General features: G+C 49.7%; 1 protein-coding gene and 2 long non-coding RNA genes across 3 annotated transcripts in view; all 3 read left to right on the top strand.

The window, feature by feature from the left end:
- The window catches only part of LOC127926525 (intermembrane lipid transfer protein VPS13B-like), a 16,197-nt gene extending 5,332 nt beyond the window's left edge, over positions 1 to 10,865 (top strand). Inside the window, exons 3-5 of the mRNA XM_052511951.1 lie at positions 7,522 to 7,666; positions 9,170 to 9,238; positions 10,842 to 10,865. Of these exons, the coding sequence (XP_052367911.1) occupies positions 7,522 to 7,666; positions 9,170 to 9,238; positions 10,842 to 10,865 (238 nt within the window). The remainder of the gene's footprint in view (positions 1 to 7,521; positions 7,667 to 9,169; positions 9,239 to 10,841) is intronic.
- Positions 4,042 to 6,236, top strand: LOC127926524 (uncharacterized). Its single transcript, XR_008124348.1, has 4 exons — positions 4,042 to 4,466; positions 4,583 to 4,872; positions 5,621 to 5,794; positions 6,027 to 6,236. It is a non-coding gene; the product is annotated as an uncharacterized LOC127926524 (long non-coding RNA).
- Positions 10,866 to 14,513: 3,648 nt separating the features above from the next.
- LOC127926526 (uncharacterized) lies at positions 14,514 to 14,851 on the top strand. Its single transcript, XR_008124349.1, has 4 exons — positions 14,514 to 14,544; positions 14,630 to 14,672; positions 14,717 to 14,759; positions 14,804 to 14,851. It is a non-coding gene; the product is annotated as an uncharacterized LOC127926526 (long non-coding RNA).
- The last annotated feature ends 2,649 nt before the right edge of the window (positions 14,852 to 17,500 follow it).

Raw genomic sequence — 17,500 nt, 5'->3', positions numbered from 1 at the left:
CTGTCCCTCAGCCAGCGAGCATCATGTCCCGTCCTCAGCCAGCGAGCATCATGCCCTGTCCCTCAGCCAGCGAGCATCATGCCCTGTCCCTCAGCCAGCGAGCATCATGCCTGTCCTCAGCCAGCGAGCATCATGCCCCGTCCCTCAGCCAGCGAGCATCATGCCCCGTCCTCAGCCAGCGAGCATCATGCCCCGTCCCTCAGCCAGTGAGCGTCCCATCATGTCTCTCAGCCAGCGAGCATCATGCTCCGTCCTCAGCCAGCGAGCATCATGCCCCGTCCTCAGCCAGCGAGCATCATGTCCCGTCCCTCAGCCAGTGAGCGTCCAATCATGTCCCGTCCCTCAGCCAGCGAAGCGTCCCCATCATGTCCCTCAGCCAGCGAGCATCATGTCCCGTCCCTCAGCCAGCGAGCGTCCCCATCATGTCTCTCAGCCAGCGAGCATCATGCCCGTCCCTCAGCCAGCGAGCATCATGTCCCGTCCCTCAGCCAGTGAGCGTCCAATCATGTCCCGTCCCTCAGCCAGCGAGCGTCCCCATCATGTCCTCAGCCAGCGAGCATCATGTCCCGTCCCTCAGCCAGCGAAGGCCCCATCATGTCTCAGCCAGCGAGCATCATGTCCCGTCCCTCAGCCAGCGAGCGTCCCATCATGCCCCGTCCTCAGCCAGCGAGCATCATGTCCCGTCCCTCAGCCTGTGAGTGTCCCATCATGTCTCTCAGCCAGCGAGCATCATGTCCCGTCCCTCAGCCAGTGAGCGTCCCATCATGTCCCGTCCCTCAGCCAGTGAGCGTCCCATCATGCCCCTGTCTCTCAGCCAGCGAGCATCATGTCCCGTCCTCAGCCAGCGAGCATCATGTCCCGTCCCTCAGCCAGTGAGCATCATGCCCTGTCCCTCAGCCAGCGAGCATCATGCCCTGTCCTCAGCCAGCGAGCATCCCGTCATGTCCCGTCCCTCAGCCAGCGAGCATCATGCCCCGTCCTCAGCCAGCGAGCATCATGCCCCATCCTCAGCCAGCGAGCATCATGCCCCGTCACTCAGCCAGCGAGCATCATGCCCCGTCCTCAGCCAGCGAGCGTCATGTCCCGTCCTCAGCCAGCGAGCGTCCCCATCATGTCCTCAGCCAGCGAGCATCATGTCCCGTCCCTCAGCCAGCGGCGTCATGCCCTGTCCTCAGCCAGCGAGCATCATGCCCCGTCCTCAGCCAGCGAGCATCATGCCCCGTCCTCAGCCAGCGAGCATCCCCCGCCCTCAGCCAGCGATCCTCATCATGCTCCCTCAGCCCGTCCATGTCCTCCCTCAGCTAGCGAGCATCATGCCCGTCCTCAGCGAGCATCATGTCCCGTCCCTCAGCCAGCGGCGTCATGCCCCGTCCCTCAGCCAGCGAAGCGTCATGTCCCGTCCCTCAGCCAGCGAGCGTCCCATCATGTCCCTCAGCCAGCGAGCATCATGTCCCGTCCCTCAGCCAGCGAGCGTCATGCCCTGTCCCTCAGCCAGCGAGCATCATGTCCCGTCCCTCAGCCAGCGAGCATCATGCCCCGTCCCTCAGCCAGCGAGCATCATGTCCCGTCCTCAGCCAGCGAGCATCATGCCCCGTCCTCAGCCAGCGAGCGTCATGTCCCGTCCTCAGCCAGCGAGCGTCCCATCATGTCCTCAGCCAGCGAGCATCATGTCCCGTCCCTCAGCCAGCGAGCGCATGCCCTGTCCCTCAGCCAGCGAGCATCATGTCCCGTCCCTCAGCCAGCGAGCATCATGCCCCGTCCCTCAGCCAGCGAGCATCATGCCCCGTCCTCAGCCAGTGAGCATCATGTCCCGTCGCTCAGCCAGCGAGCATCATGTCCCGTCCCTCAGCCAGTGAGCGTCCCCATCATGTCCCGTCACTCAGCCAGTGAGCATCATGCCCCGTCCCTCAGCCAGCGAGCATCATGTCCCGTCCTCAGCCAGCGAGCATCCCATCATGTCCTCAGCCAGCGAGCATCATGTCCCGTCCCTCAGCCAGCGAGCGTCATGCCCTGTCCTCAGCCAGCGAGCGTCCCATCATGTCCCTCAGCCAGCGAGCATCATGTCCCGTCCCTCAGCCAGCGAGCGATGCCCTGTCCTCAGCCAGCGAGCATCATGTCCCGTCCTCAGCCAGCGAGCATCATGCCCCGTCCCTCAGCCAGCGAGCATCATGCCCCGTCCCTCAGCCAGTGAGCGTCCCATCATGTCTCTCAGCCAGCGAGCGGCATGCCCTGTCCCTCAGCCAGCGAGCATCATGCTCCGTCCCTCAGCCAGCGAGCATCATGCCCCGTCCTCAGCCAGCGAGCATCATGCCCCGTCCTCAGCCAGCGAGCATCATGTCCCGTCCCTCAGCCAGTGAGCGTCCCATCATGTCCCCGCCGCTCAGCCAGCGAGCATCATGTCCCGTCCCTCAGCCAGTGAGCGTCCCATCATGTCCCGTCGCTCAGCCAGTGAGCATCATGCCCCGTCCCTCAGCCAGCGAGCATCATGCCCCGTCCTCAGCCAGTGAGCATCATGTCCCGTCCCTCAGCCAGTGAGCATCATGCCCCGTCCCTCAGCCAGCGAGCATCATGTCCCGTCCCTCAGCCAGTGAGCATCATGCCCTTGTCCCTCAGCCAGCGAGCGTCCCATCATGCCCGTCCTCAGCCAGTGAGTGTCCCATCATGTCCCGTCCCTCAGCCAGCGAGTGTCCCATCATGCCCTCCCTCAGCCAGCGAGTGTCCCATCATGCCCCGTCCCTCAGCCAGTGAGTGTCCCATCATGCCCCGTCCTCAGCCAGTGAGTGTCCCATCATGCCCCGTCCCTCAGCCAGTGAGTGTCCCATCATGCCCCGTCCTCAGCCAGTGAGTGTCCCATCATGCCCCGTCCTCAGCCAGTGAGTGTCCCATCATGCCCCGTCCCTCAGCCAGTGAGTGTCCATCATGCCCCGTCCCCTCAGCCAGTGAGTGTCCCATCATGCCCCGTCCCTCAGCCAGTGAGTGTCCCATCATGCCCCGTCCCTCAGCCAGTGAGTGTCCCATCATGCCCCGTCCTCAGCCAGTGAGTGTCCCATCATGCCACGCCCTCAGCCAGTGAGCGTCCCATCATGTCCCGTCCCTCAGCCAGTGAGTGTCCCATCATGTCCCGTCCCTCAGCCTGTGAGTGTCCCATCATGTCCTCAGAAACAGAAGATATGGAGCTATGAGAGAGGGGGCTGGGGATGGAGCTATGAGAGAGGGGGCTGGGGATGGAGCTATGAGAGAGGGGGCTGGGGATGGAGCTATGAGAGAGGGGCTGGGGATGGAGCTATGAGAGAGGGGGGCTGGGGATGGAGGGGGCTATGGAGAGAGGGGCTGGGGATGGGCTGGGGGGCTGGGGATGGAGCTATGAGAGAGGGGGCTGGGGATGGAGCTATGAGAGAGGGGGCTGGGGATGGAGCTATGGAGCCAAGAGAGAGGGGGTTGGAGAGATGGGGTTGGAGCTATGAGAGAGGGGGGGCTGGGGATGGATCTATGAGAGAGGGGGCTGGGGATGGATCTATGAGAGAGGGGGCTGGGGATGGATCTATAGGGCTCTTCCATTGAAAGGCAGTCCAAAATAATTATGCAGATGTTAAAATGTTGGCAAGAAGCTGTGCCATAAATGTGCTGTGCATGTTTAACCCTCCTATAGCCGTCTCCTCCTCTTTCCTTTCTTCTCCCTCCCTCCTCCCCTCCTCCTCCTCCTTCCTCCTCCCTCCTCCCCTTATCTCTCCTCCCTCCCTCCCTCCCCCTCCCAACACGTACTGTTCTCTCCCAGTGACAGTTATGGGAGAAAGAGAGGAGAGGAGAGGGGGAGGAGGGGAGGGGGGAGAGGAGGAGGAGAGGAGGAGGGGGAGGGGAGGGGGGGGGAGAGGAGAGGAGAGAGGAGAGGAGAGGGAGGAGGGGAGGGGAGGGGAGGGGAGGGGAGGAGAGGAGAGGAGAGGGAGAGGGAGAGGAGAGGAGAGGAGAGAGGAGAGGAGAGGAGGAGGGGAGAGGAGAGGAGAGGAGAGGAGAGGAGAGGAGGGAGAGGAGAGGAGAGGAGAGGAGAGGAGAGGAGACATGGGAGTGGAGGTTATGATGTCATGGGGTGTCGTCTTCAGTTCATCTTGTTTCTAATCCTCAGGTGGTCCTGTAGAAAGTAATGTGTCATCATGTGATACAGTGTGATACTATGTGTTGTCCTGATCTGATCTCGTCCTCTTGGTTTCTGGCGCTCCGTCTGAATGGATCAATGTCTTGTGATTTGTCGTTGTAGGTAGGGGTCAGGGTTGAAAGGTAGGGGTCAGGGTTTAAAGGTAGGGGTCAGGGTTTAAATCCTGGGGTCGGTGTTTAAAGTAGGTGTCGTTATATTAGGTACAGTGTGATGCTATGTGTTCCAGGCCTGGTGAGGGCTGCTGGGTCGTTATATTAGGTACAGTGTGATGCTATGTGTTCCAGGCCTGGTGAGGGCTGCTGGGTCGTTATATTAGGTACAGTGTGATGCTATGTGTTCCAGGCCTGGTGAGGGCTGCTGGGTCGTTATATTAGGTACAGTGTGATACTATGTGTTCCAGGCCTGCTGAGGGCTGCTGGGTCGTTATATTAGGTACAGTGTGATACTATGTGTTCCAGGCCTGCTGAGGGCTGCTGGGTCGTTATATTAGGTACAGTGTGATACTATGTGTTCCAGGCCTGGTGAGGGCTGCTGGGTCGTTATATTAGGTACAGTGTGATGCTATGTGTTCCAGGCCTGGTGAGGGCTGCTGGGTCGTTATATTAGGTACAGTGTGATGCTATGTGTTCCAGGCCTGGTGAGGGCTGCTGGGTCGTTATATTAGGTACAGTGTGATACTATGTGATCCAGGCCTGGTGAGGGCTGCTGGGTCGTTATATTAGGTACAGTGTGATGCTATGTGTTCCAGGCCTGGTGAGGGCTGCTGGGTCGTTATATTAGGTACAGTGTGATGCTATGTGTTCCAGGCCTGGTGAGGGCTGCTGGGTCGTTATATTAGGTACAGTGTGATACTATGTGATCCAGGCCTGGTGAGGGCTGCTGGGTCATATTAGGTACAGTGTGATACTATGTGTTCCAGGCCTGGTGAGGGCTGCTGGGTCGTTATATTAGGTACAGTGTGATGCTATGTGTTCCAGGCCTGGTGAGGGCTGCTGGGTCGTTATATTAGGTACAGTGTGATGCTGTGTGTTCCAGGCCTGGTGAGGGCTGCTGGGTCGTTATATTAGGTACAGTGTGATGCTATGTGTTCCAGGCCTGGTGAGGGCTGCTGGGTCGTTATATTAGGTACAGTGTGATGGTGTGTTCCAGGCCTGGTGAGGGCTGCTGGGTCGTTATATTAGGTACAGTGTGATGCTATGTGTTCCAGGCCTGGTGAGGGCTGCTGGGTCGTTATATTAGGTACAGTGTGATGCTATGTGTTCCAGGCCTGGTGAGGGCTGCTGGGTCGTTATATTAGGTACAGTGTGATACTATGTGTTCCAGGCCTGGTGAGGGCTGCTGGGTCGTTATATTAGGTACAGTGTGATACTATGTGTTCCAGGCCTGCTGAGGGCTGCTGGGTGTTATATTAGGTACAGTGTGATACTATGTGTTCCAGGCCTGCTGAGGGCTGCTGGGTCGTTATATTAGGTACAGTGTGATACTATGTGTTCCAGGCCTGGTGAGGGCTGCTGGGTCGTTATATTAGGTACAGTGTGATACTATGTGTTCCAGGCCTGGTGAGGGCTGCTGGGTCGTTATATTAGGTACAGTGTGATGCTGTGTGTTCCAGGCCTGGTGAGGGCTGCTGGGTCGTTATATTAGGTACAGTGTGATACTATGTGTTCCAGGCCTGCTGAGGGCTGCTGGGTGTTATATTAGGTACAGTGTGATACTATGTGTTCCAGGCCTGGTGAGGGCTGCTGGGTCGATTATATTAGGTACAGTGTGATGCTATGTGTTCCAGGCCTGGTGAGGGCTGCTGGGTCGTTATATTAGGTACAGTGTGATGCTATGTGTTCCAGGCCTGGTGAGAGCTGCTGGGTCGTTATATTAGGTACAGTGTGATGCTATGTGTTCCAGGCCTGGTGAGGGCTGCTGTGTCCGTCGTGAAGGAGTCGTCCTACAGGCCAAGGACACGTCTGTGGTGAGGCCTTCGTCTAGAGCAGCCTGCCGCTCTGCTCCCGTTGACCGACCCGACCCCCCCCCGCCCAGATATATCTGCCCTTCTCTTAACCTAGCTAGGCCAATGACATCTCTTCTCTGACCACTGGAGAGACGATGGGGGGACGACACAGAGACACACAGTTTAAACAACATCATGACAGATACAACAAGGTCCTTGAAGGCCCAGAATGAGGTTACCAGTTGTCTGTCTATGATGAGATATGATGACAGTAAGAGGTTGGTGTTGTGTGGGTGGGTGTGTGTGTGTCCCCCTCCCCCATTCTCCAGTTGCTCTGATCTGCTATAATAATCTAATGGGTTCAGGTTGAAACTGTGATTCTGTGACTCTAATCTAATGGAATCAGGTTGAAACTGTGATTCCGTGACTCTAATCTAATGGAATCAGGTTGAAACTGTGATTCCGTGACTCTAATCTAATGGATTCAGGTTCAAACTGTGATTCTGTGACTCTAATCTAATGGAATCAGGTTGAAACTGTGATTCCGTGACTCTAATCTAATGGGTTCAGGTTGAAACTGTGATTCTGTGACTCTAATCTAATGGAATCAGGTTGAAACTGTGATTCCGTGACTCTAATCTAATGGAATCAGGTTGAAACTGTGATTCCGTGACTCTAATCTAATGGAATCAGGTTGAAACTGTGATTCTGTGACTCTAATCTAATGGATTCAGGTTGAAACTGTGATTCTGTGACTCTAATCTAATGGAATCAGGTTGAAACTGTGATTCCGTGACTCTAATCTAATGGAATCAGGTTGAAACTGTGATTCCGTGACTCTAATCTAATGGAATCAGTGTTTCTGTGACACGGGGCCTCCAGTCCTCCTGTCCCGGGGTGATGATGTCACAGTGGTTGGAGTGTTGGCTTTGTGCTGTCGCCTGCTGCCCAGAGGGTCTCTGACTAAATATACACATCAACAACGGGTCTGTGTTCAGGAAGGGTGACACGTTCCTGATGTTTCAGACAGAAATGTACTGATTAAAGTTGTCCGCGATGACGAGCCCTTATTATACATGACAGATATATCATATCTGTTGAACACGTTTCTATCTCTGTGTTCTGATACCTGCCCGCCGGCCCGGCAGGAAGTGCGTCAGCCGGCCCGGCATAGTTGTCAGCATAAGGCCATCCCTCAACGATCCTTCAAGCTAAAGGACAGAAAACTAATTTTGATTTGTTCGGTTCTTCTCTTATTTAGTTTTGTTTTGTAGAAAAAAAAAAAAAAAAATCTAATCATCACATCTCTTTTTAATCCAATCTTATTGATTTGTATTTCTTCACTTCTGTCCCCTCCCTCCCTCTATCTCTCCTCCTTTCTCTCTCTTGTCCCCCCCCTCCTCATCTGTTTCCACCCCCCCTCCAGTCCAGAGGAGAGGTCTGGTCTTGCAGTGGGCCGCTGTGGAGGGGTTGTCCTGTCTTGTACTGATAAGCTGAACAGACGTACGGTGTTGGTCCGACCAGTCAGCAAACAGGACTCCTTCAGCCACCTCTCTGGCTTCGTACCGCCTGTAAGAACTGTTTCCTCTTCAGCTGTCTGAGTTCTAAGAACACAGAGTGTTTCCTCTTCAGCTGTTCTAAGAACACAGAGTGTTTCCTCTTCAGCTGTCTGAGTTCTAAGAACACAGAGTGTTTCCTCTTCGGCTGTCTGAGTTCTAAGAACACAGAGTGTTTCCTCTTCAGCTGTCTGAGTTCTAAGAACACAGAGTGTTTCCTCTTCAGCTGTCTGAGTTCTAAGAACACAGAGTGTTTCCTCTTCAGCTGTCTGAGTTCTAAGAACACAGAGTGTTTCCTCTTCGGCTGTCTGAGTTCTAAGAACACAGAGTGTTTCCTCTTCAGCTGTCTGAGTTCTAAGAACACAGAGTGTTTCCTCTTCAGCTGTCTGAGTTCTAAGAACACTGAGAGTTTCCTCTTCAGCTGTTCTAAGAACACAGAGTGTTTCCTCTTCAGCTGTCTGAGTTCTAAGAACACAGAGTGTTTCCTCTTCAGCTGTCTGAGTTCTCATCAACCTTGGTCACAGTGGGCTTTTTAACCAACTAGCCCGTTTAACTCCCATCATGCTTCAGTTTAGTGCACTGCAGTGGCATCCCCAGAAGCCAATCAGGTTATGATATGGGAACGTCACTCAGACTGAACTCTGTCTAAACGTTCCTGTTCACCCGTACCTAGTCGCTACAATCAGGACTTTCAAGTGGACTAAATCGACCTCAGATTTGGCTTTTGGAGGGCGATGGGAATCATCCCCTGTACAGTTACATCCTGGTCCTGAGGGTTAGAGGTCAAATCTCTCCTCCATAGATTGGTTGTAAATTCAACCTGTTGTTCATACGATAAGTACGAAGGCCTACACAATGGCCATGAGGTATTCAACTTGTTCTCCGTTGCGTTCAGTGATGAACCATCTTTATCGTCCAAGGTTGATGAAAGCCCAAACTCTTGTGATTGATGTGGAAAAAGAGCTCTACTTTTCCTTTCCTCCTTTTCCCCTGGGAATTGCTTCTTATCTCTTCATCAATCGCCTCTCCTCGTAATTTAACGGCATTTTCTTTCACTTGTATTGTAAAATTGAAATATTTTAGTCGGTAATGAATTTGTGTAAATCAACCGTTAAGATTGTTAACAGTAGATAGATGCTGTTTGTAAATCAAGAGATATTATTTAACTTTAACTTAATTTACTTCCTTGTTGTTAAGAGGTAGAAGATGACAGTAGATAGATGCTGCTTGTAAATCAAGAGATATTATTTAACTTTAACTTAATTTACTTCCTTGTTGTTAAGAGGTACGGCCCTGTAGAAGACGCCTGGTATCCTCTAGTTTCAGTAGGGGCTTTATGAGTGTGGTATTGGTGTATCAGGAGACTGTTCATAGGAAGTGGTATCTTAAAGCTCTGGTCTTTGACTGGAGATTCTCCATTGTAGTCCAGGAGTTGGTTTAATGTGTCTCAGTTCGTGTTTATGTGGTGTTCCACTGTGAACCTGTTGTCTCCACCTCCTCCACCTCCCCACCAATCAGACAGCAGCCAAGGTCCTGGAGGTTTCCTCCCACCAGCAGCACGGATTCCTGTCCATCACATACACCCAGGTTACAATTATTATTACAGTAGTTATTATTGTTGTTGGTTATATTATTATGTATGAATTATTATTATTATTATTATTATTATTATTATTATTATTATTATTATATAGCATTATTATATATTCATTATTATTATTATTATTATTATTAGTATTATTATATAGCATTATTATATATTCATTATTATTAGTATTATTATTATTATATATTCATTATTATTAGTATTATTATGTATTCATTGGTATTATTATAATAATATTATTATTATTATTATTATTATTATATTAGTATATTATATTATTATTATTATTATTATTATATTACATTATTATATATTCATTATTATTATTATATATTATTATATTATTATATAGCATTATTATTATTATTATTATTATATATTATTATTATTATTAGTATTATGTATTCATTGGCATATTATATATAATTAATAGTATTATTATTATTGTTATATATTCATTATTATTATATACATTATTATGATTATGTATTACATTGATATTATTATTTATTCATTAGTATTATTATGTATTCATTATTAGTATTATTTATTCATGAGTATTATTATGTATTCATTAGTAGTAGTATGTATTAATTATTATTATTATGTATTCATTAGTAGTATTATTTATTCATTAGTATTATTATGTATTCATTAGTAGTATTATTTATTCATTAGTATATATTATTAATTAATTAGTAGTATTATGTATTATATAGCATATTATTATTTATTAATTAGTATTATTATGTATTCATTTGTATTATTATTATTCATTCATTATTATATATTCATTATTAGTATTATTATATATTCATTAGTATTATATATTATTTAATTATGTATTATTATTATTATTATTATTAGTATTCATTATATAGTATTATTTATTCATTATTATTATTATTAATTATTATTAGTATTATTATGTATTCATTAGTATTATTATTATATTCATTAGTATTATTATTAATTAATTAGTATTATTATGTATTCATTAGTATTATTATTATTATTAATATAGCATTATTATATATTCATTATTAATTAGTATTATTATTTATTATTATATAGTATTATTATGTATTCATTTGTATTATGATGTATTCATTCATTGTTATATGCATTATTATTATTATTATATATTCATTAGTATTAATATTATTTAATTATTATATTCATTAGTATTATTATGTATTCATTAGTATTATTATGTATTCATTATTATTATTATTTATTAATTAGTATTATTATTTATTAATTAATATTATTATTTTATTAATTAGTATTATTATGTATGCATTTGTATTATGATGTATTCATTCATTGTATTATTATTATTATTAGTATTATTATTTATTCATTAGTATTATTATTATTATTAATATTATTTTAATTATGTATCCATTAGTATTATTATTATTATTATTATTATATAGCATTATTATATATTCATTATTATTATTAGTAGTAGTATTAATATAATGTTATTTATATTCATTATTATTATTATTATTATTATTATATAGCATTATTATATATTCATTATTATTATTATTATTATTATTATTATTATACGAGCAGATCACGCGGGGAACCAGCGGCTGATTATTAGGGCCCGGCTATATAGGTCTCCCCCATTATTATGATTATTTTTATTATTATTACCGCCCATTATATATTCATTATTATTGTCCTATCCTGTCCCTTACTATATACCGTAGCCGGGTGTTATTATTATTAGCTTATTATATACGATATTATATATTCTCGGCAAGATTATTATTATTAGTATTATGATATAGTCATTATTATGATTCATTATTATTAGCTAATATTATTCAACACATCATTATCAGGGTTATTTGTATTCTGGTATTACCCAATAATATTACAGGACAGACACATTAGGTTAATTATTGTTATGTATTCAGGACAGTACACAGGTATGACTGGACAGATAGGACAGACAGGACATTATTATGTATTCATTAGGTAAGACATGGTATCAGACACACAGGTAAGACTGGACAGACAGGATTATTACACACAGGTAAGACTGGACAGACAGGACATTACAGTAGACATTTACAACATTAAGACTGGACAGACAGGACAGACACACAGGTAAGACTGGACAGACAGGACAGACAGGATTAGACAGACAGGTAAGACTGGACAGACAGGACACATTAAGACTGGTACATTACAGACAGTACAGACTGGACAGACAGGACATTTATTACATTAGTATTAGACTGGAATTAGGACAGACACATTAGGTAAGACTGGATTAGACAGGATTTATTCATTAGGTTAAGACTGGACAGTATTATTAGACACACAGGTAAGACTGGACAGACAGGACAGACTGGAAAGACTGAAAGAAAGGACAGACTGGACAGACAGACTGGACAGACAGGACAGACCAGACAGACAGGACAGACACACAGGTAAGACTGGACAGACAGGACAGACAGGACAGACTGGAAAGACTGAAATTAGACAGGACATTACTGTACAGACTATTACAGACCGGACAGACAATATAAGGTAAGACTGGACAGACAGGACAGACACACAGTATTAAGACATGGACAGACAGTACAGAGTACACATAATGACTGGACAGACAGGACAGACACACAGGTAAGACTGGACAGACAGGACAGACTGGAAGCAGATTCAAAAGACAGCGACAGACATTACAGACTAGACAGGACAGACCTGGACAGATAAAAGAGACAGACAGACAGACAGGACACTGACACAAGTAGACCGTGTTTCGAGCAGACTGGACCAGCGGGTACGGAGGGACCTCGAGGACGGACAGGACAGACTGTATGAGAGATCCTGGCTGTACAGACTGGACAGACAGGACAGACCTGGACAGACAGACAGGTACAGACAGACAAAGACTGACAGACAGGACAGACAGACAGACAGGACAGACACACAGGTAAGACTGGACAGACAGGACAGACTGGACAGAGACTGGACAGTCAGGACAGACACACAGGTAAGACTGGACAGACAGGACAGACACACAGGAGACTGGACAGACAGACAGACACACAGGTAAGACTGGACAGACAGGACAGACAGGAGACAGACAGGACAGACAGGACAGACAGGTAAGACTGGACAGACAGGACAGACAGATAGGTAAGACTGGACAGACAGGACAGACACACAGGTAAGACTGGACGGACAGGACAGACACACAGGTAAGACTGGACAGACAGGACACACACATGAGTAAGACTCGGACAGGACAGGACAGACAGGTAAGACTGGACAGACAGGACAGACAGGACAGACTGGACGGACAGGGACAGACACAGGTAAGACTGAGACAGACAGGACAGGCACACCACAGGTAGACTGGACAGACAGGACAGACACACAGGTAAGACTGGACAGACAGACAGGGACAGACACACAGGTAAGACTGGACCCGGACAGGACAGACAGACAGGTACAGACTGACAGACAGGACAGACAGGACAGACTGGACAGACAGGACAGACAGACAGGTAAGACCGGGCAGACTGGACAGACAGACAGGACAGACAGACAGGACAGACACACAGGTAAGACCGGACAGACACACAGGTAAGACTTGACAGACAGGACAGACAGACAGGTAAGACTGGACAGACAGGACAGACACACAGGTAAGACTGGACAGACAGGACAGACAGGACAGACTGGACAGACAGGACAGACAGACAGACAGGACAGACAGGAAGACACGGCAGAAGAGAGGACAGACAGGACAGACAGACAGGACAGACACACAGGTAAGACAGACAGACAGACAGGACAGACTGGACAGACAGATAGAGAGTAAGACAGACTGGACAGACACACAGGAAGACTGGACAGAGGAGACAGACACACAGGACAGACTGGACAGACAGGACAGGACGACAGGACAGACTGGAGACAGGACAGACAGACAGGTAAGACTGGACAGACAGACAGACAGACAGGTAAGACGACAGACAGGACAGACTGGACAGATTGCAGACAGATAAGACCGGACAGGTACAGACTGGACAGGACAGACTGGATAGACAGGTATGACAGACTGAACGGACAGACAGACAGGACGACAGGATAGGACGGGCGGGACAGACAGACAGGACGGAGACAGGACAGACAGGTCAGACAGACAGACAGGTCAGACAGACAGGACAGACAGACAGGACAGACAGGTAAGACTGGACAGACAGACAGGACAGACAGGTACAGGACAGACAGGACAGACAGACAGGACAGACAGGACAGACAGACAGGACAGACAGACAGGTAAGACTGGACAGACAGACAGGACAGACCGGACAGACCGACAGGTAAGACAGGACAGACAGACAGGACAGACAGACAGGTAAGACTGGACAGACAGACAGGACAGACAGGACAGACAGACAGACAGACAGACAGGTCAGACAGACAGGACAGACAGACAGGACAGACAGGTAAGACTGGACAGACAGACAGGACAGACAGGACAGACAGGTAAGATGGACAGACAGACAGGACAGACAGACAGGACAGACAGACAGGACAGACCGACAGGTAAGACAGGACAGACAGACAGGACAGACAGACAGGACAGACAGGACAGACAGGTAAGACTGGACAGACAGACAGGACAGACAGGACAGACAGACAGACAGACGGACAGACAGGACAGACAGGACAGACCGGACAGACAGACAGGTAAGACAGGAGGGGATCCATGGACTGACCTTTTAAAGGTCATGTTCACTGATTTATTGAGGCTACGGCCTCTGATGTTGAGTTTAAACTCCAACCCTGTTCCTGGAGAGAGACCCTCCTGTAGGTTTAAACTCCAACCCTGTTCCTGGAGAGATACCCTCCTGTAGGTTTTAACACCAACCCTGTTCCTGGAGAGATACCCTCCTGTAGGTTTTAACACCAACCCTGTTCCTGGAGAGATACCCTCCTGTAGGTTTTAACTCCGACCCTGTTCCTGGAGAGAGACCCTCCTGTAGGTTAACTCCAACCCTCCAACCCTGTTCCTGGAGAGAGACCCTCCTGTAGGTTTAAACTCTGACCCTGTTCCTGGAGAGACCCTCCTGTAGGTTTAAACTCTGACCCTGTTCCTGGAGAGAGACCCTCCTGTAGGTTTAAACTCTGACCCTGTTCCTGGAGAGAGACCCTCCTGTAGGTTTTAAACTCTGACCCTGTTCCTGGAGAGAGACCCTCCTGTAGGTTTTAACTCCGACCCTGTTCCTGGAGAGATACCCTCCTGTAGGTTTAACTCCGACCCTGTTCCTGGAGAGAGACCCTCCTGTAGGTTTAAACTCCAACCCTGTTCCTGGAGAGATACCCTCCTGTAGGTTTTAACTCCGACCCTGTTCCTGGAGAGAGACCCTCCTGTAGGTTTAAACTCCAACCCATGTTCCTGGAGAGATACCCTCCTGTAGGTTTTAACTCCGACCCTGTTCCTGGAGAGATACCCTCCTGTAGGTTTTAAACTCCAACCCTGTTCCTGGAGAGATACCCTCCTGTAGGTTTTAACTCCGACCCTGTTCCTGGAGAGAGACCCTCCTGTAGGTTTTAACTCCGACCCTTTTCCTAGGAGATACCCTAGAGGGTTCCTCAGGTGGGCTCCTCAGGGTCAAGGGTGCTCCTCAGGGGGGCTCCTCAGGGGCTCCTTAGGGGGCTGCTCAGGGGGCTCCTCAGGGGGGCTCCTTAGGGGAGCTCCTCAGGGAGGCTCCTCAGGGGGCTCCTCAGAGGGCTCCTCAGGTGGGGGCTCCTCAGGAGGCTCCTCAGGGAGCTCCTCAGGGGGCTCCTTAGCAGGGGGCTCCTCAGGGGAGCTCCTCAGGGGGCTCCTTAGAGACACTCTGGTACTGAAGATAGGGTCTGTCTGGGTCTGATACCCACTGTGTGTTGTGTCTCCCAGAACCCCAGCTGAGGAGAGAGAGAGGACACTCTGGTACTGAAGATAGGGTCTGTCTGGGTCTGATACCCACTGTGTGTTGTGTCTCCCAGAACCCCAGCTGAGGAGAGAGAGAGGACACTCTGGTACTGAAGATAGAGGTCTGTCTGGGTCTGATACCCACTGTGTGTTGTGTCTCCCAGAACCCCAGCTGAGAGAGAGAGAGAGGACACTCTGGTACTGAAGATAGGATCTGTCTGCGTGGCCCCTCAGGCAGATAACCCTCTGACCAGAACCGTGCTGCGCAAGGACATCTACCAGTGAGTCTATTCTACTACTCTCCTCCTTCCTCCTCTCCTCTCTCCTCCTCCCTCTCTCCTCTCCTCCCCCTCTCTCCTCTCCTCCCTCTCTCCTCTCATTTCCTCCTCCCTCTCTCCTCTCCTTTCCTCCTCCCTCTGTCCTCTCCTCTCCTCCCTCTCTCCTCTCCTCCCTCCCTCTCTCCTATCCTCCCTCCCTCTCTCCTCTCCTCTCCTCTCTCCTCTCCTTTCCTCCTCCCTCTCTCCTCTCCTTTCCTCCTCCCTCTCTCCTCTCCTTTCCTCCTCCCTCTCTCCTCTCCTCTCCTCCTTCCTCTCTCCTCTCCTCCCTCTCTCCTCTCCTCCCTCTCTCCTTTCCTCCTCCTCCCTCTCTCCTCTCCTCTCCTCCCTCTCTCCTCTCCTCTTTCTCCTGTCCTCCTCCCTCTCTCCTCTCCTCTCCTCCTTCCTCTCTCCTCTCCTCCCTCTCTCCCTCTCCTCCCTCTCTCCTTTCCTCCTCCCTCTCTCCCTCTCCTCCCTCTCTCCTCTCCTCTCCTCCCTCCCTCTCTCCTCTCCTCCTCCCTCTCTCCTCTCCTCCCTCTCTCCTCTCCTTTCCTCCTCCCTCTCTCCTCTCCTTTCCTCCTCCCTCTCTCCTCTCCTCTCCTCCCTCTCTCCTCTCCTTTCCTCCTCCCTCTCTCCTCTCCTCCCTCTCTCCTCTCCTTTCCTCCTCCCTCTCTCCTCTCCTCTCCTCTCCTCCTCCCTCTCTCCTCTCCCTTTCCTCCTCCCTCTCTCCTCTCCTCTCCTCCTTCCTCTCTCCTCTCCTCCCTCTCTCCTCTCCTCCCTCTCTCCTTTCCTCCTCCCTCTCTCCTCTCCTCTCCTCCCTCTCTCCTCTCCTCTTTCTCCTGTCCTCCTCCCTCTCTCCTCTCCTCTCCTCCTTCCTCTCTCCTCTCCTCCCTCTCTCTCCTCTCCTCCCTCTCTCCTTTCCTCCTCCCTCTCTCCTCTCCTCCCTCTCTCCTCTCCTCCTCCTCCCTCCCTCTCTCCTCTCTCCTCTCCTCCCTCTCCTCTCCTTTCCTCCCTCCCTCTCTCCTCTCCTCTCCTCCCTCTCTCCTCTCCTTTCCTCCTCCCTCTCTCCTCTCCTCCCTCTCTCCTCTCCTTTCCTCCTCCCTCCCTCTCCTCTCCTCTCCTCCTCCTCCTTCCTCTCTCCTCTCCTCCCTCTCTCCTCTCCTCCCTCTCTCCTCTCCTCTTTCTCCTGTCCTCCTCCCTCTCTCCTCTCCTCCCTCTATCCACTCCTTTCCTCCCTCTCCTCCCTCTCTTTTCCACTTCTCCCTTCCTCTCTCTTTCCTCCTCCCTCTCTCCTCTCCTCCCTCTCTCCTCTCCTATCCTCCTCCTCCCTCTCTCCTCTCCTCCCTCTCTCATCCTCCCTCTCTCCTTTCCTCCTCCCTCTCTCCTCTCCTCCTCCCTCTCCTCCTCTCCTCCCTCTCTCCTCTCCTCTTTCTCCTGTCCTCCTCCCTCTCTCCTCTCCTCCCTCTATCCACTCCTTTCCTCCTCTCCTCCCTCTCTTTTCCACTTCTCCTCTCCTCCCTCTCTCCACTCCTTTCCTCCTCCCTCTATCCTCTCCTCCCTCTCTCCTCTCCTATCCTCCTCCCTCTCTCCTCTCCTCCCTCTCTCATCCTCCCTCTCTCCTTTCCTCCTCCCTCTCTCCTCTCCTCCTCCTCCTCCCTCTCCTCCCTCTCTCCTCTCCTCCCTCTCCTCCCTCTCTCCTCTCTCCTCTCCTCCCTCTCTCCTCCCTCTCCTCCCTCTCTCCTCTCCTCTCCTCTCCTCCTCCCTCTCTCCCTCTCCTCTCCTCCCTCTCTCCTCTCCTCCCTGTCCTCCCTCTCTCCTCTCTCCTCTCCTCCCTCTCCTCCCTCTCTCCTCTCCTCCCTCTCTCCTCTCCTCCCTCTCCTCCCTCTCTCCTCTCCTCTCTCCACCACACACAGCCAGCTGACCACAATTCATTTTAAAGTGTCCCTCTAAATGAGTCTGGTCTCATACGTCACGCT

The sequence above is a fragment of the Oncorhynchus keta genome, unplaced genomic scaffold, assembly GCF_023373465.1.
Source record: "Oncorhynchus keta strain PuntledgeMale-10-30-2019 unplaced genomic scaffold, Oket_V2 Un_contig_7728_pilon_pilon, whole genome shotgun sequence".
In the NCBI taxonomy this organism is placed as follows: domain Eukaryota; kingdom Metazoa; phylum Chordata; class Actinopteri; order Salmoniformes; family Salmonidae; genus Oncorhynchus; species Oncorhynchus keta.
Note: the sequence above shows the minus strand (reverse complement) of the source record. Positions and strands in the feature narration are given on the sequence as shown.